Source organism: Clupea harengus, chromosome 9, assembly GCF_900700415.2.
Source record: "Clupea harengus chromosome 9, Ch_v2.0.2, whole genome shotgun sequence".
In the NCBI taxonomy this organism is placed as follows: domain Eukaryota; kingdom Metazoa; phylum Chordata; class Actinopteri; order Clupeiformes; family Clupeidae; genus Clupea; species Clupea harengus.
In genome coordinates this window covers 25,460,516-25,480,515 of record NC_045160.1, presented here as the reverse complement: position 1 = coordinate 25,480,515, position 20,000 = coordinate 25,460,516, and the positions used below count along the sequence as shown (strand labels likewise).

Genomic DNA, 20,000 nt, shown 5'->3' with positions numbered 1-20,000 from the left:
AGCAAAAGTCTGTATTAAAGGCAACTGAAATGAACATGAAACACATTGGCAGATGACACAGTCATTAGAGTCAACAATAAATAAGCTTTGACCTCAGTCTCTCTCTCTCGTTGTCTTACCTGTAGCTGACATGGTGCTGTCTTTGACCCTTGACACAGACTTTCCAACACTTGTGAAAATGGGAAATGCCTTCCAAAAAAAAAAGAAGTTGTTTCTCACAAATCTCCTCGTTTCTGTGACTTACTCCCCTGTGCTCTCTCCCTCAGCCATCTTCACCCATTGCATTGCCTTTCTTCCAGTGGGTCATCACTTCCTGATGGGTGACTTTCTACAAACAGGTCTGTCTTCATTTTTACCAGGGCCTTGGTATGCTGACGTCTCAAGGCTCACCCTTAGCACATGAATAGCTCACACACCCCACAAACACCAAAACAGTGTCTGTGTGACTGTTTTCAGTTTTGTCTCAGTGTTGTCTGTCAGCGTTGGGCAATCAGGATCATTACCGTACCTTGGTGGAACCAGCGCTATGAGAAGAAAAATAAAGTAAAAATAATGACGTATTAATGTTTTAGAGAGGCCCTGTGTGTATATTTTGGCGCCCAGGGAGCAGATATGGCAAGGTTGTTATTATAGATCAACAACACAACAGACCAATGAGAGGACAGTCATCCAGTTGGCCTCCTTTTTCCAGTCTCGATCACGACACAGACAAGATTATGGTAAATTGTGTGAGGTCAAATATTGTCACACAGCCACCTCTGCTGGACGATATAAATACTGCAAGGGTTTACACTGTGATCAGACTTCTTAAACTTACACACATAACCAAAAACAACAATAACAAAAACAAAAAAAACGATTTAGTATTCTAACAAAATGACTTTATGCATAAACACATGTCCGTGCCGCATAACATCAATCAAAACATGAATCACAACACACCAAACATTTAGGGTGGGGACATGATTTATGTGAGAGTTTTTTTATTCAGAACACTTGTGAATTTGATAACATGATTGACTTAACTGAACTGACCTGTCTTTCCTTTCCTTGTTAAGTTGAGCCACACCTGGCCCCTCAAGGGGACACAAATACTGTAAGGAGTGAAGTGTGTGTGTGTGTGTGTGTGTGTATGGGTGTGTGTGTGTGTGTGTGTGTGTGTGTGTATGTGTGTGTGTGTGTGTGTGTGTGTGTGTGTATGTGTGTATATGTGTGTGTATATGTGTGTGTGTGCGTGTGTATGTGTGTCTGTGTATGTGTTTGTGTATATGTGTGTGTGTGTGTGTGTTTGTGTTTGTGTATGTGTGTGCCTGCGTGCGTGTGTGTGTGTTTGTGTGTGTGTGTGTGTATATGTGTGTGTGTGTGTGTGTGCGTGTGTTTGTGTATATGTGTGTGTGTGTGTGTGTTTGTGTATGTGTGTGCCTGCGCGCGCGCGCGTGTGTGTGTGTGTGTGTGTGTGTGATCTAAGCTCTAAATAAAGGAGAGGACAAAGGAGTCAATCATTTTGATCCTGTGTCATCTCATGACAGTGGTGGTATAAACCAATCCAATGTTTACAAGCACGAGTGCTAGCTGGTGGTAACAATTGACCATTTTTGACAATGCTTTTTATTGTTTTATCATCGTGTTTTTTTTATTGTGTTATCATCAAGACCAGAAAGTTGACCTGAAATCCGTCACGTGACTTTTATAACTCTCGTTAGAACGAGGGCGAGAGACAGAGAGAGAGAGAGAGAGCAACGGAAACCTACTGCCCTTCACCTAATGTTCTGTTATCGACACTACTATCATACACTTATCGACATAATGTAGTTAAAGCCTACACTGGGTTACTATAGTTACTATTTAGTACACATGTAAAGTCCTCTTTCCCCTTTCATAACATGCAAGGACCAAAATGGATAAAACATATAATATTTACATTTCTGACATATAACCCATACATGTAAACTGCAGTGAAAAGTGTCAGTTATGTAATGTCGCTGGTATGATGTCAACATGACTATCAAAGCATCTATATACTGTCTATTTTTGCTGAGAATCGCTAACCTCACACGTGAAAAAGCTCCAGATGCCTTGCGGCTGCAGTACATGCGTCTCACACACAGACAGTGTGCATGCTCTAACCTGTTAACATGGGCGCCAAAATAAAAATCAACAGCTAGAATGCTCCCACAACAGTGAAACGGGCCTTGGGCACATGACATCTCCAGAAGGCTCAACAGTGGTGTCTGGTGGTCAGCTGTCCTTTTAGGGGAAATCCTGTGTCATGGGCGTCATTGTGAATAGCCCTGGATCCCAACAAAGTTTTTTTTTTTTTTTTTTGTTTATTTTACAAAAATAAGAATAATTAAAAATAACCCCTGATCTATTCAGATCTGTCATTCGGATCATGCACTAAATCCCCCAGAAATAATATGATGTCATTGATGAAAGACGCAAGTATGTTTGGGGTCCTCTGTGTCCTCAAGCAACATCTACTTCACACTAACTTTTCATTTTTCTGTGAGCGCGAGAGAGAAAGAGAGCGAGTGTGGGAGGGATGGTCGTCATTTTGTAAATGCTGGATTCGAATTTTTGTAAATTCTGGATTGAAAATAAAATCCCTATGAGATAATGAATGGGGTTTTGATAAATAGTAAAAATATCGCTGGTGGTAATTAAATAGCTGCTTGAGAGACCCCACATTTGATTCTGTTCAATAAAATACATATATACTGTATGTCGTCTCCATGTTGACTGTAGACACGTTATATCTCTAAAATATGCATGTTGTTTTTTCTTGCTTTTTTAGCAGTACAAGTTGTTGTAGGTATAGGTGGAACCCTGGCTGTACTTTCTCTGCCATTCTTGTGTGACTAGCCGCTACCTTTCATAGCGATAGGCCTATCTCTGCCTAGCTTTGTGGAAGCCTTCAGTCACACGCAGGTAGACAGACAGGCAGGTAGGCCATTCGATAATTTCATCTGGGATGGATCATATGATTGGTTTACGATTGATTGATCATATGATTGGTTTATGATTGATTGATCATATGATTGGCCAGTCTTTTTACAGCCCTGCAGCTGCCACAGAGGACGGATTTTTCTTTCCTTTTGTTGTCAGTGAATTTTATGTATTCCTTGCTATCGGGATGCTAAGAGGACTTCAACTAAATGTTTTGTTTTAAATGCTTCTGAAATAAATCGCCTACTCTGCCTTTGGGTTTCTTAAAGAAACTGAGGGGTATGAGTGAAGACGTGTCTGTAACCATGGATACCACTCTAGAGTCCCACGTGTTGCTTGATGTAGTCCATAATCTTTCTGCCTGTGACCTAGTATAGAAGTGTTTTCATGTAGACAAGCAGTGTGGTTTACTGGATGGGGTCATGTTCATGTGACTCAGGCAAGTGACTGGATGCCTGAATGCCACGGGCTGTGTTTGGGCTCACTGTATCTGTCTCAAACTGTGTCAAGTGACTGGCCCTGAATGCCACGCGCTGTGTTTAGGCTCACTGTATCTGTCTCAAACTGTGTGAGAATGGGCCTTGGGCCCATGACATCTCCAGAAGGCTGAACAGTGTGAGAATGGTGCATTTAATGTGCATTTAGCTGCCAGAATTAAGACGGAAATGGAGGTGAATTCCCCTGGACCCCCCAGGGATCTGGGCTAAGCCCTGACTGACTTTCAACTCCTAACATGGAGCCCCTGCCATCCGCTGTGGGGTTTGGATGGATCTAAATAGATAGATAGATAGATAGATAGATAGATAGATAGATAGATGGATACTTGTAAATGTAATGATAAATGATAAATGTGCACCCCAGGATGATGTCCTGGTAACGGCACTGCCTTTAGGATTTCCATTTTTGTCTCAAGCTACGTGAAAATGGTACATTGAGCTGCCATGATTTCTGGGGAGGATGCCCCTGGACCCCTCTATAAAGGTGAGCCCGGATTGTTTGCAACTCCTAGTACCGCCCCTGACCTCTGACCTGTGTTAAAACAAATAATTGGTTACCATTTCCATACGACACGGCATAATAGCAACAAACAAACGGCTTTCAATGTGAGTGGGAATTTTGTTTGGCTTCAACCATCTTGTCATGGCTGTAGACAAAGTCCAACAATGAGGGTCTAAAAGCTCCAGCTCCAAGACACACAAAAGCCAGGAACCACGTCTGATGGCTCTCAACATAGACGAAAGGTCAGGAGCCAAGCCTGATGGCTCTGGCCTGGTGCTATGCAAACTAAGAATGTGGGCTTAGTTGAGATGTGGTCTGGTCTGTAAAGTTATGGTCTGATAACTGAAATTCACCTAAATCTAGCAATCCGATGGGAATATATTATGTAGTATGTAATACAGCTACAGTGTAAAAAAAAATACCGACATTAAAACCTTGAAATATGGCAGTTACTTCATAACATTGAGAAAGTTGTGAATTTCACATGTAAGTCTATGGGAGCCCAACACTACCTGCCAACCAACCCCCTGTGGGATGCCAGGAACCTGAATGAGGTGCCAGAGGTTTCTGCCCGTCTTTCCTGGACACTGAATGTCAGTAACTAAGATACTGAGAGAATGTAACTGCATTGGCTTTACGGTAAGGAGGAGGTGGAGAAATTCCCTCTCTTTCCCTTCATTCGCCTGTGTGAGACACAGGCTGGGCTATGGTGTTAGGTCACTGACGGTAAGATAAACTGCACCTCGGAACTGAGAGGAGAGAAAGGGATGATATATGATATGTGTGGATGGGAAAACCATAAAAAGAAATCCATGCACACGGACATTATTTGACTCCGCTCAAGGAAGCCTGCCATTAAATATGTGTGTATTTTAAATATATAATCAGTAATATACACATGTAGTGGTGGAGATTATATATTCAAAGGACCCCATGCTTGCACATACAGTATATTGAAGCGTAGAACTGACATTTAGGGTCCTATCAAAGCCTATTGGCTCGGGTTCAGACTCTAGGCTCTCTAAAACTCAAAGCCTATTGGCTGGGGTTCAGACTCTAGGCTCCCTAAAGCTCAAAGCCTATTGGCTGGCGTTCAGACTCTAGGCTCTCTAAAGCTTTTTGAGATAATTTCTGATGTTATTGGCGCTCTTTATACATAAAATGTAACTGAACTGAATAGAGGGGGCACTCCAGATTTCAGCCGACTGTGAGATAGACCTGATCAGTTCTGGGCCGTATACAGAAGTATAAATGTCTATGTCTGCTGCCACCTGTTATATGATAGCATGGTGACCTCTACAATACCCAGTAATGAATACAAGAGAAGTCATAAAGATGGCAACAGCCGTTTGAGTGTTTCATTGCTGTTACATTAACATGGATGCTCCGAGGACTTACTATAGAATTATCCGGGTGTGGAAAACTGTGGAGCACTCTGGACCCCCCCCCCCCCCCCCTCTGTAAATGGACATATAGATGCATCCTTTGAGGCTGGGGTTTCCACAGGAAATTCAAAAATGACATGTTTCTGATGTGTCTGCAGAAATGCAGACTCTCTTTCACAGTCACAGACACACAGACACACACACACCTATTTCAATTTTCAATTACAAGTTTATATTAATGCCATTTGTTCTCACAGGTACAACATCACTGACCTTAGAAAAGAATCCCCAGCACATCAATCTGGATTTTATCAGATTTGCCATAGTATATTAATACATTGCTTTGCCTTCTTTGGTTAGTCGATTATAATTGCAACATTCAGTTAGTATACAGACAAAAAATGTCCCTTGGAAATGATTCCTAAATGGCAAGATTAGCATTAGCAACGAAGTATTCCTTAGACTCTCGTCAATATGGGTCACTGTGTGAGGTATCCAATTCTGACATGCTAAGGAATTTCCTGGCAAATGTTTCCTCTTCTGCCAGTTACAGAAGGAAAAGTGTGAGTCATGTTGCATACAGGAATCTCAGTCTCAAATGATATCAGGAAGTGTATATTGCCAATTACCGTTTATTATGAAAATCACACCTAGTGTGTGGGCAGGGGGTGTTGAGAGAGGGGGAGGAGACAATGCGGGAGAGAGAGAGAGATAGAAAGAGAGAGAGAGGGAGGGAGGGAGAGCGTAATGTTTGAGCTGGGTGGCATGTGCACTTCACAGCGAGAGAGAGAGAGGGAGGGAGAGAGAGAGAGGGAGGGAAGGAGCGAGAGAGAGAGAGGGAGGGAGAGGGAGGGAGAGAGATAGGGAGGGAGGGAGAGAGAGAGCAATGTTCGAGCTAGGTGTCATGTGCATTCCGCTGCTTGAGCAACATGTTAAGCCATGAAACAGTGGGAGGGTCAGTGGGATGAAGGGAGTGATTAAACCGGAAGGAAAAGAGGGAAAGAAAATAAAAGAAGAAAGAAAAGAGTTGTGTGGGAAGAAGCGTAGAGGACAAGAGCATATCTCCCTCATCTGTGCAGTACATCCTGAGTTTCTAAAGGACGAGAGCAGACCTCCCTCACCTGTGCAGTACATCCTGAGTTTCTAAAGGACGAGAGCAGACCTCCCTCACCTGTGCTGTACATCCTTAGTTTCTGAAGCTTGGCCCTGGACACTCACAGCCTCGTCCTCCAGGGTAAGAGATGGATTTATTTCTTATGTCTCTCATTACATTTTATTTATTATTTATAGACACTGCAATTGTTTTAGGAAGTGACAGCTGCCACTGATGCTAACTGTTGGTCAGTCAGTCAGTGTGTCTAGTTTGATTACTGTGTCTCCTTTGTCTCCTTTATATACCACATGAGTAAGTTGTATTACCTTGAACTAATCTTTGGACTTAACCCTGGACATTTATTTACTGTAAGCGCTTAGCTCCCTTGAAGCACTGATTTGGCTTACTTTGCTGTAGCTGGTCAATAATTACACTATTAAAGATTATAGAAGAGTATTCTGCTCTAGTTAATCTAATATTTCAGCTATGGAAAATATACTTGAGTCTTCTTTATGTAGCCTGCATTATACAAACCCTGTTATCCAGTGGACTCTCGTTGGGACATCCCTGAGCAAACATGTTTATTCTGCCATGTGGTTAATGTTAAACTTCTTGGAGCAGCATGATGGGGCTCTGCATTCTGTTGTGTGCTGCACAGCCATAGGCTTCTACAGAGGGTGATCTACTCTGGTCAGCAGATTTGATATAATATAATATATATATATACAGTATATATATTATATTATATCAAATCTGCTGACCAGAGTAGATCACCCTCTGTAGAAGCCTATGGCTGTGCAGCACACAACAGAATGTGCACACAACTTCCCACACAACTCTTTTACTCTTTTATTATATATATATATATATATATATATATATATATATATATATATATATATATAATATTCTCTTTGTGAATCTGTGTTAGAACAGCTTCTTCAGTCTCTCTTTGTATGTTTCCAATGTTGGCGAATAGGAAAAGAATAGGACAAATGTAAATCACACAAAGACCCAATACCAAACGCCAGGGCAAGTTGACACAAGATGAATTTCTTTCTTTCTTTCTTTCTTTCTTTCTTTCTTTCTTTCGATTTGGGAGTTCAGGTCAAAGTCCAGGCTTTTTTTTTGTCCAAGACCTGGCAGTGTTTTTGACATTGGAAAACAGACATTGCTTTTTCTTTTTAGGTAACCTCAATACTCATGAACTTATATAAAAAAAATGATGACATCTTAAGGCCATTAAGTCAATCAACTAGTTGGCGTCCCTTCAGCGGTATGTCCTGTCCACTTAAGTGTCCTTCCCTTCAGCGGTATGTCCTCTCCACCTTAAGTGTCTTTCCTGAGGCTCCAGATCAGATAGACTGGAGAGCTCAGGCCTTCTTGGAGACGGAGTCAGTGGGCTAATGGGGTTGCAGTAAAAGCCTCGAGCAGGTTTCACCTTCCGCCTCCATATCCCATGTTGTGCTTCAGCGGCTAGGTCACGGGGTCACCGCTCTCTCGTTGTGCGCTCCTCACATCAGGCCACTCATACAACAATGGCACGCTTACAAATGGTTCCTTTTTCTCCTGCCTCCATATCGACGTGCACATCTTTCTCTCTTTCTTCCCCTTTTGCCTCCCTCTCTCCCTCTCCCTCCCTCTCTCTCTCTCTCCCTCTCTCCCCCTCTCTCCCACACTCTCTTTCTCTCACTGTCTTCATTCATAACTGCTCAACAATGCATCCAAGGTCTACCTATAAAGCCTTGGCTTCTTTCTCTGCCTGCTCAAATTTGGCAGGACCATAGGAAGCTTATTGTGCAGGCTCCCTGTGGCCATGGGCATTGATCTACACTTCACCCTCTGATAACGCACTGCCAGATAGGGTTAGCTCAGGGGACCCATTACCTTACTGTTTGAGCCCATGGGAACCACAGGCCCCGGGGCCGCTATCTCTAGGCCGTTTGGATACATTTTGGGCTCAGCTCAAAGATAAACGCTCGTTTGTATGACTTAAAACAGGAAGTAACATGTGTGAACAGGACATCTAAAACAGTAAAAATAAATAGCACAATAAAAAAATTAAAAAATTTAAAAAAAGTCAGTTGAACTTTCCACAGTACTGCCAAGTGCACAGGTCTAAAGTTCAGCACTGGTAAATTACATTAGATATTCCAACAAGTAATAAATGCAGAGGCCTTAGATACAGGTGGAGATGCAGGTCAGAGTGTGAACCTACACAGAGCTGCCGTAGGCACCGTGGCTACACTCTCATGACCATACTAAACTCATCTGTCATGCATAACCTGAGTCAGATCTATCATCGTCTCGTCAATCCGTCATTCTATGTTTTTGTTTTGTTTAATAAGTTGAACTGGACCACACCCTCCTCGTGTGTGTGTGTGTGTGTGTGTGTGTGTGCGCGTGCGTGCGTGTGTGTGTGTGTGTGTGTGCGTGCGTGCAAGTGTGTGTGTGTGTGTGTAATACAGAGCTTGACATGGAAAAATAGGAGGGAGCAAGAGACCGAAAGGGAAACGAGAGGGTGACATAGATAAGCAGAAAGATAGATACATAAATAGACTTAATTTATAGCGCACTCTACATTCACCTGAATCCAAGAGATAGAGCAAGAGAGAGAGAGAGAGAGAGAGCTAGAGTCAGCAAAGTGAGGGAAGTTTTCCAGGTGAGGGCTTGACGGCAGGTAGGTGTCATCTTACATACAGGAGTTCGTCCTCAGGGGTTGGCTGACTCAACTTAAAACACAAATCCGTGTAGACCTGACCTGCACTCGGGAGAGTGAGACAGAGGCTTCCGGAATCCTCACAGGAGAATAACCACTCCACAGGCTGCTTGACGGATCAGGTGTCCGGCCACGGAAGGAGCGAGAGGGGGACAAAGAGATAGAAAGATTAATAAACACAGAGGGAGAGAGAGAGTGAAAAAGTTTTCGGCCGCTGGAGCGTCTGGGAGTTCCAGAGGAACGGGGTTAGCAGAGAGGCTCGTGGAGGTGTTAGAGCGAGTGTGTGTTCCTGCGTGACCCGCCAGCTGGGTTTGGATCCGGCTTTTTTCCCCGCTCCCGGTCCGGTACCGCTCTGGCATACCAGGGCTAACTAGAATAAGCGCCACATCACCATGAAGGTGAGTAACTCGAGCACTAACTAACTCTGTGCGTCTCTCCAAAAAGTCTCTGGCTGCTGCAACAGAAAACTATGCAGCTTTAGCAGAGAAGCAGTCGCATGGCAATAGAGTTTACGTTTATATCTTAATCTCTTTGGTAATAGAGTTTAAGTTTATATCTTTCTTACTTCAGTTGTTTCTCAGAGCACAAGAGACATGCTAATCGATGAGCTGGTGTTGTGATTTGTTTATGAAATGGGAAGCTACCATTTTTTTTATTTACAACTTGTTTGTACGTGCATTATGTGAAAGTGTGGCTAGTTGTTATGGAAATTGATGAGGTTTATGTTGTTTATCCAATAAACAAACAAATTGGCCACACCCTACGGAGTTCAGCGAGTCCATAACAAACCCTGCTGTGATTACAGCCCATAGGCTGTGTGGCCAAAACTGAGCTAAGCAAGGACTATTAGCCACAGGTGCATTCGTTGTCTTGTCGCCGAGGTATTTTTTCTGAAGACAGCTGATTCCAGTTTCTCCCATGCGCCATGTTATTGCTACTGCAGCGCTTTTCCCCACGGCACCCATGCAGCATTCTATTCCCACACTCTAATTTGTATGCATGGGGTAGTCCACAGGAATATACAATATACTCCCCATGAAAAAAAAACCCATACATTTACTAATATCTTTATAGTATCATACTATGATCTTTAAACTATCTTTACCAAGCACCTTGATTAAACACCACTGGATCTACAAGAATCAAGCTGTTGAGTCACAAACTGATAAAGTGTAAAGTATTTACATACAAAACATAAATAAAACATACAGTTCAATCAAATATAGTTCTGAGCTACAGAACTTTTTGTTAATATAATTTCAGACATTTTAGTTCTAAATGAAATTATGAGCTTTATAATATCAAAGAATGATGGCGTTACTGTTTTTTATATAATTCTCCCTTTGGACAAAAGCGTCTGCTAAATGACTAAATGTAAATGTAATTAATATAATTATTTGTATAGTTATGCTTAATGTAACACTATCCACGCTAGCTACACAATCTGTGTGTTGTGACTTGTTCTTTTGGTAGCAGCCAGTGTCATTGCAATTTCAATCAATTAGAATCAACATCAACACAATGATCAGTTACCATGCCAACCAAAAGCAAACTAACCTGAGGTCTTTCTCTCAGTCTTGCTCATCCGTTAAACCAGTCTTTCTCTGACCCACTTGTGTTACAATGACACACAAGTCTACTGCCAACACGCTCTCACCTGGCTGTTTTAAATAGGTCACAAAACACTTCCTTTCCAAAACTCTCTGAATCACCACATCACAGATAGCTCAATCATTTCAGGAGTGTCAGGCAAGACATTCTGTTTAGACAAATTGAAATAGTATGTTTTTATTATAGGTGAGTCTATAAAACATTTCTGGCTCAAGTGCAGTAATGACAACTAGATCACCAGAATCCTCTCTCGCTCTCTCTCTCGCTCTCTCTCTCTCTCTCTTTCCTCTCTCTCCTCTCTCTCTCTCTCTCTCTCTCTCTCTGTATATATATATATATATATATAATCTCAGACAAGATAGTTGAAGAACATGATTTATGGGCAGGCAGTGAGTACTGCCGTGTCTATGGGCCAGGGCCTGGTTTTCAGGGCTTTCTTGTAATGAGTTATCAGCTTTCCAACAGCTTGTGTTTGAACTTCTCCTCTGGGTGGAGGTGCATTCACCATTTCAGCCGTGTCATTTTACCCCGTTGTGTTTTGATCGGTATTGTATTTATCTTTTCTCATAAACTGGAGTTTCTGATCTACGAGGCCAGTGGCATTGATCCTTTCCTCTTACAACAAAAACAGGTGCATTGGCAGCTGTAGAGAAAAAAGTGGAGGACAATGGATGCTTGCCGGATTAGGCAGGGCATATTGATATCTATCATATGCTATGCACAGAATCAACAATGATGAGGAAGTGGTGTCAATGTGGAAGTGGTGTCACAGTCTGCCTGAGGTCATAGTTCCTCAGGCAAAACAAGTTTATTTATATATACCACTTTTAATTGTCTTTTTGTGAAACATTCACAAAAGCATGAATGTCATTACAAAATACTGCTAAATTGTAAAGAAAGAGGAGGTAAAACATTAAATGTAGTACACATTCAAATAATATTCTTATTGATGCTGACCAGTATGTTGCTCTGTCTTCATTCATTCTAAGTGATTGAGGTGACAGGCATAGTCTTACAGTCTATCTTGTGTGTTAAGTCATGTGTCACATAGCGCACATTCTGGAAGTTCCTCTTTAAAGTTACAGAATATGCACAGTCAGGCGAGAGCCGTGGTTTCGGCACGTGACTCAAATTTTCCACTCTGGATACGTTGTGTCCACAGTCAAATGAGCATTCAAAATACCTCACGGCCCGTTTATCTCTCTCCGTCACGTATGCACACTGTCCCGCACTCACAAGAGAATACATAATATCCCCAGAAACACAAAAGCTCACGTCACTTCACACATACTTTATTTACCCATTGGTCTATATAGCCATTAATCCAACTGTTAAAAAAAAAATCAGGTAACCCAGACAGAATAAAAACAAAACCTTGGAGCTCTCAGTTCCTCTGCCTTTTTTATTTACAGCTACTATTTTCAGTCACTCACATAACAGCATACTCCCATATACTCCCACAAGTTACAGGAACACCACATACTATTCGGGGAGTCCTCACAAAAGATGACTATGTCCCTGTGTGGCGTGTTGAGCTGACTGTGTGGGGAAGTTTAGCGTACAGGATTATTGTCTGGCCATGTAAGGCAGAGTAGGGATTGATTATCATATGGGAGTCTATGGGGGGCGACAGTGGTACAGTAGGTAGAGAAGTCGTTTAGTAATCAGAAGGTTGCTAGTTCGATTCCCTGTCGAAGCGTCCTTGAGCAAGACACTGAACCCCTAATTGCTCCTGATGTGCAGTGTGCCATCAGTGTAAAAACGTAAAATGTGTATACATTGTAAGTCGCACATATGTAAGTCGCTTTGGATAAAAGCGTCTGCTAAATGACTAAATGTAAATGGGAGTCTTTGTGTAGAGCTACAGGCACGTAAGAGGGCTGGCTGGAGTGAGGTCTGTACGTTTCACCCTTGATTGACTGATAGCTGGCAGCTCCAGGGAAGATGAGACGAACCCCCCACCCCTCCCCCTCCTCTGATCCCCCAACAGACAGAACTGGTCGGGCCACATTCTTCTTCTCCCGGCTCACACCAGTCCTGAGCTGTAACTGTGTAACTGCCAGGCCAGGCAGGCTAGGCCAGCTGAAGAGTTCTCTGTTTTACGCAAGCTGAGAAATCCCAAGCAGATGTAAACACACACACACACACGCACACACACACACACATGCACACACACACACACACACACACACGCACACCCATCACATACATACATGCACACACATGCACAAACATGCACACACACACACACACACAAACACAAACACTTTAACACATTAACAGATACATGAACACCACAAGCAAACAGATATACCTAACATACTGCATGTAAACACTACACTAATACACACGCTTCATGAGTAGTTACCCAACACAAGTGTACTCAGGCTTGGTCATCGGAAGGACAGAATCCCAGGTGACATCTAACTAGGTGGAAACTGGGGACATCAGGACTTTGAGCCTCTTAGGGATTTGCTTCGGACATGGCTGTGTCATTTGCATCCCTATCTACACGAACAGATGATGAGGAAGTCAGACGTGGGACAAATGGCCTTACAAATGTCTTCCCCTCTCTGTGAGCTTCCTGTTGAATGTAACGGAGCTTTAAACTACATAAGTGTGATACAAGCCTTAACAGCGGAGTTCTAACTTTCAACGACAGTATAGAATCATGTTACCAGTGAACAAGAATTGAAAGGCTTCCTCCTCCTCCTCCGATCACTTATTGTGCAGACAAAGGTCTCTGCCCATAACACAGTCCATTAGCCGCGTCATTGTTGTTGTTGAATGTCCTTGCGAGCCTACGGGCTTTATAGGTATGCACAGCAACCTGTTTCTTATGCAAACAAGGCTCTGGCACCTGTAAGGCGTCCGGGAGGGTGGAACTGTGTTTACGGGAGTCATCTGTCGGAGGGAAAAGAGGACGAACAGAGACTCCAGTGAGACAGTTGAGATGCTGAGTCATTGATTACAGTTGAGATGCTGAGTCATTGATTGCAATCCTGTTGTTTTTAGTTTCGCTGAATCACAATTAGTTTCACTCCCTGATATCTATACTGTATTTACATGACAAAGGCATAGATGTTGTCCACACATTGTTTTGAAAGGAACTGGCATGGGCACCATATTTTCATTGGCTCAGACCTAAGACCTAGGTTGTCCATTAGCAAAACAGTTTGAGTCATGAACGATTTCCAAAACATGCCATCTCTTCCCGTTTACACACACCCACACACAAACACGCATGATTACACACACACACACACACACACACACACACACACACACACACACAAGACACACAAAGACACACACACAGACACACACACACACTCATACATACGCAGAAACACACATACATACATATACACACACACACACACACACACACACAGACACACACACTGCAGTCGCACACAGATCAGATACTGAGGAGATGGTCAGTAGGGTACGGTTTCCAGAATTTAACCTGGCGTAATATATTTATTCATTCATTTATTCATTCATCCCTTCATTTATATAGTCATTCATGTCATGCATTTATTACTCCATATAATATCAGCAGCTTTTCATAACAAAAATACTCTTTGCTCAGTACATGTGTAGTAAAGGACAAAATAAATTTACATGCTGCCATTCAACTACCCGAGTAACTAGGATACACCAGATCTACATTTACATGCTGCCATTCAACTACCAGACTAACTAGGATACACCAGATCTACATTTATATTCTGCCATTCAACTACCCGACTAACTAGGATACACCAGATCTACATTTATATTCACCCATTCAACTACCAGACTAACTAGGATACACCAGATCTACATTTACATTCACACGTTCAACTACCAGACTAACTAGGATACACCAGATCTACATTTACATGCTGCCATTCAACTACCAGACTAACTAGGATACACCAGATCTACATTTATATTCACCCATTCAACTACCAGACTAACTAGGATACACCAGATCTACATTTATATTCTGCCATTCAACTACCCGACTAACTAGGATAAACCAGATCTACATTTATATTCTGCCATTCAACTACCAGACTAACTAGGATACACCAGATCTACATTTATATTCTGCCATTCAACTACCAGACTAACTAGGATACACCAGATCTACATTTACATTCACCCATTCAACTACCCGACTAACTAGGATACACCAGATCTACATTTATATTCTGCCATTCAACTACCAGACTAACTAGGATACACCAGATCTACATTTATATTCACACGTTCAACTACCAGACTAACTAGGATACACCAGGTCTACATTTATATTCACACGTTCAACTACCCGACTAACTAGGATACACCAGATCTACATTTACATTCACCCATTCAACTACCCGACTAACTAGGATACACCAGATCTACATTTACATTCACCCATTCAACTACCAGACTAACTAGGATACACCAGATCTACATTTACATGCTGCCATTCAACTACCCGACTAACTAGGATAAACCAGATCTACATTTATATTCTGCCATTCAACTACCCGACTAACTAGGATACACCAGATCTACATTTATATTCACACGTTCAACTACCAGAGTAACTAGGATACACCAGATCTACATTTATATTCTGCCATTCAACTACCAGACTAACTAGGATACACCAGATCTACATTTATATTCACCCATTCAACTACCCGACTAACTAGGATACACCAGATCAACATTTATATGCACACGTTCAACTACCCGAGTAACTAGGATACACCAGATCTACATTTACATTCTGCCATTCAACTACCCGACTAACTAGGATACACCAGGTCTACATTTATATGCACACGTTCAACTACCAGACTAACTAGGATACACCAGATCTACATTTACATTCACACGTTCAACTTTTCAGAGTAACTAGTATACACCAGATCTACATTTATATTCACAGGTTCAACTACCCAAGTAACTAGGATAAACCAGGTCTACATTTACATTCACACGTTCAACTACCCGACTAACTAGGATACACCAGATCTACATTTATATTCTGCCATTCAACTACCCGACTAACTAGGATACACCAGGTCTACATTTACATTCACACGTTCAACTACCAGACTAACTAGGATACACCAGATCTACATTTATATTCTGCCATTCAACTACCCGACTAACTAGGATACACCAGATCTACATTTATATTCACACGTTCAACTACCAGACTAACTAGGATACACCAGATCTACATTTACATTCACCCATTCAACTACCCGACTAACTAGGATACACCAGATCTACATTTATATTCTGCCATTCAACTACCCGACTAACTAGGATACACCAGCATCCATGTTTTTAGGTAGCAAAGGCACATGACATAAAATGACAAAATGGCCGCTCAACAGACTTTTTGTCCTGTTTACTGTTTACTTTAAGTCCCTGTCCTTCTGCTGTTTCCCACAGACTAACACACAAGTCTCTGAAGAGAGCTCTCGACCTCTGAACCCCAGACAGCAAAGTAAGTAACCTTTGATATTACAGTTTTTTAACAATTGCTGCGGTTGGTCTTTTTTACACAACTTACAGTAAACCAGTAAATCGTTTTCAATGTTTAATGATCTGCTCACTCAAAAATGTTTATCAGCATTCAGTGAAGCTTTTGAGCTGCTGTTGTGGCAGACGTAGAGGCTTTATACTATATTTATGGTTTTGAACATTTCATTTCTGGCATGTTGTGTTCAAGCATTTGTAAATAAGACAAAACACATCATTTTGGTATTGGGGCAGCTTGTATATAAAGAACCTTTAATGGAAAACTTTAGAATTTTTCAAAGTGTGGCCTTATTTTTATATAATTTTGTATTATAAATTTGTTTGTGTGTGTGCTAGTTGTAGCCCGGCCAGGCAGGCGCAGAAAGTCCATGGCCACCCAGGAACCTCAGAAGAAGAGGAGGGTATCAGTGAAGAAAGCAGTCATCACCACTCTTGCTGTCCTGGCTGTCTTAGCCATTCTGGCTGTAGCTGCCTACTTCAGTGAGTTCTCTTAAACACACACCAACCCAACAAGCATCTCAGTCAGTGTCGTTCTCTTAAACACACACCAACCCAACAAGCATCTCAATCAGTGTCAACCACGCTGCACTTGGACACAGTAACACAAGGACTAAGACTCACATATATTGATTATTGATAACATTTTGTGTTGACATATAGTTGATGTGAATTCAAAAACCTCTCTGTCACATGATAAATGATGTTAACACCAATGGTAATTGCTGTGACATTTAGAAGTACAGTATAAGGAAACATTCATCATCAGTTATTTTCTTTGAAATTATGATTTCCTGTCACCACACCATCTTAATCCCTTCTAATCTTTGGATCTATTTTGTCCCCTCTCTCTCTCCTTCTCACCTTCTCTCTCTCCTTCTGTCTCTCTCTCTCTCCTTCTCTCTCTCTCCTTCTTCCTGGCTCAGTCAAGCAGCTGGTCGAGAGCAAGTACTTCTTCTGCTCCAGATCTCTGAAGTTTGTCCCTCTGGATGTGACGTGTGACGGTAAACAGGACTGTTCTGCAGGAGAGGACGAGTCCACCTGTGTGTCCGCCTTTGAAACAAATGTGACTTTCCCTGGTAAGACAAACACACACACACACACACACACACACATACACATACACACACACACACACACACACACACACTCATGTGCACTTACACAGGTACACGCACACACACAGACACAAACACAAACACAAACACAAACACAAACACAAACACAAACACAAACACACACACACACACACACACACACACACACACACACACACACACACACAAACACAAACACACACACACGCATGCCAGAAAAGTTTGTGCTAGTGCCCACAGACTTCCCAATGTCTCCAGTCATTTTCACATGAATGCCATTTGTGCACGAATGCCTCAACCCATGTCTCTCACCCCTCCACAGTTCGCCTGGCGTCCAACCGCAGTGTCCTGCAGGTGTACACCGGTCAGTCTGGATGGAAGAGTGTGTGTGCTGAAGGATTCACCCAGCAGCACACTGAGATGGCCTGCAATCAGCTGGGATATACCAGGTATGATACTGCGTCAGTGCTGTGTGTAAGCACTTGTTCTAATAGGAATGTTGCCGCAGTGGTTAGCGTCACAGCTTACAGGTTTACCCGGGTTCGATTCCCGATCACTGCAGGTTGCAAGTCGCTTTGGGTAAAAGTGGATAAAAATACCTGACCTTTAGCTTTTGTTCTGGAGAGGTATATAATTTACTAATATAATTTACTATGTAGTCCAACAACTGATATTGTCTTGCTACAGTATATAGGCAGAGGAATTAAATATTGAGAAGCAGGATGGTTCAGATAAATTAAAGAGAACATTGTTGGGGTTTTTGTCTAAGCTGGTATTTACATAGTATGGTTCTCTGCGATCAATAGTCCATGTTTGTGCAAACATCCCAGTTAACTCTAGCTTAGCACTCAAGTTACGTAAACAGGTTTCAGTGAACCTGTTAAGGATTCGGTGAACACCCTTAAAGCACAGTTAAACTCAGTGTCCCTGGAACCTATTGACTGAAATGATTTACGTAACACATGGGGGACATACGTGTGGGACAATAAGCATTTTCTGTTCTAAAAGAAGTGGATAGTATTTCATTTTATGGATGTACTGTACACTTTTAAAAAGGTGCTCAGATTTCAAAGAATAACAAAGACTTCAGCCACCTTGGAGCCTACCTTGAGTAAAGGAGCTATATGTTAATGTATTTTATGACTGTTTTCTGCAAAGGAAGGATATCTGGTTCTGCATTAAACAGTGCTGTGGATGTATGCTTGGGTAGCAGTGTTGATTAAGTCTAGAATGCTGTTTGTGCAACCAATAAAACTATTGCGCTGCGAACGATATGCTATCTTTGTGTAGCATCAAATGGGCGTTCTGTAGTCCATCCAGTAAAGTAATTGTGTGCTGTGTGATAGCTTACTGGTTTTGTGTCTTTACGTCTTTACCAGCTAGCCCAGTTTCAGCCCTTTGTCAAAGCCAGTGCATTATAATTAAGAACACATTCGGGTACGATACTCCCCCTATACTCCCTCTATGTCTCCAGCAGAAAGCCAATATTCAGCCCAGTGTCTGGGTTAGTGTATTATAATTAAGAATTTAAGCGTTTTCGGGTACCTAGAGAAGCGCTATAAAAGTTTAAAGTATTATTATTATTATTATTATTATTATTATTATTACATGTCTGGATGATTCTCCACTGACTTAGTGTGTTCATAATTTTGTCTTAAGTGTCAGTCCATTGCCAGTGTTGTCGGTTTAAAACCACGTTCTTGCTACCACACCACTACAGTAAGATATTCTTCTGATTCTCTGTCTCTCTGTCTGTTCCAGTAAGCCCAGTTTCAGCGCCGTGTCCGCCCGACTCGTGTCCTCCACGCTGGGGACATCCTTCAGTGTCGTGGGCCCCAGCCGAGGCAAGGCCCTGCAAAAGATCATATCGGACCGGTAAGACAAGACTATGCATACCTGCTCTAAAGATAACACAGAAAACAACCTTCAGGGGGTCGACTGGCAGTAGAAAGGTGGTGTTGACTTTTACAATAGTTAGGTCAGGTTGAGTAATTTATTAATTCCTGATTGGACAAAAGGCATTCCATGAGTGAGGTCATTCTGGCACAACCCCACTTAGACTTTTCACTCAGACTTTGTTTTAGTAATCACTTCGCGTTTGATGTACTTAAACATTAAATTCTGTGTGATGTCAAAACAGGTGTACACATTAACGTGTGATGTAAAAACAGGTGTACACATTAACGTGTGATGTAAAAACAGGGGTACAGATTAACGTATGATGTAAAAACAGGCGTACAGATTAACGTGTGATGTGAAAACGGGTGTACGATGTAAAAACAGGCGTACAGATTAACGTATGATGTAAAAACAGGCGTACAGATTAACGTGTGACGTGAAAACAGGTGTACAGATCTCTGGCTCAGTTTGGCAGCAGAGTGACAATATCCGTTGCTTGGCAACACTTGCCAATGATCACTCCGATTGGAACTTTTTCTTGGAGTGAAGAACGAATTGAACGAACAAATCAAAATTAAAATAAACTAAAAATAAATCAAAATCTGGTGTCATCAAAGTCAATTAGTTTGTACTAGAACTGTTGTAAACTTACTGTTGTAAAAACTTTGATGGATGACGGCAGTGGGATGATATTTTACCAACCCCACGGACAT

The 20,000-nt window shown here is 41.9% G+C and overlaps 2 protein-coding genes across 3 annotated transcripts in view; one reads left to right on the top strand and one right to left on the bottom strand.

The window, feature by feature from the left end:
- LOC105902155 (uncharacterized protein DDB_G0284459-like) overlaps positions 1-790 on the bottom strand; it is a 4,264-nt gene extending 3,474 nt beyond the window's left edge. Inside the window, exon 1 of the mRNA XM_012829694.3 lies at positions 120-790. Within this exon, the coding sequence (XP_012685148.1) occupies positions 120-132 (13 nt within the window). The 5' untranslated portion in view covers positions 133-790. The remainder of the gene's footprint in view (positions 1-119) is intronic.
- A 5,440-nt stretch (positions 791-6,230) lies between these two features.
- The window catches only part of tmprss4a (transmembrane serine protease 4a), a 20,730-nt gene continuing 6,960 nt past the window's right edge, over positions 6,231-20,000 (top strand). The window contains exons 1-6 of one of the 2 annotated variants that reach the window (XM_012829696.3): positions 6,231-6,564; positions 16,205-16,259; positions 16,631-16,774; positions 17,218-17,370; positions 17,711-17,837; positions 19,150-19,263. In XM_012829696.3, coding sequence (XP_012685150.2) covers positions 16,663-16,774; positions 17,218-17,370; positions 17,711-17,837; positions 19,150-19,263 — 506 coding nt within the window. In that variant the 5' untranslated portion in view covers positions 6,231-6,564; positions 16,205-16,259; positions 16,631-16,662. Of the gene's footprint in view, positions 6,565-8,855; positions 9,541-16,204; positions 16,260-16,630; positions 16,775-17,217; positions 17,371-17,710; positions 17,838-19,149; positions 19,264-20,000 lie in introns of those variants that run through there. The other variant, XM_031573954.2, reaches the window with a different exon arrangement.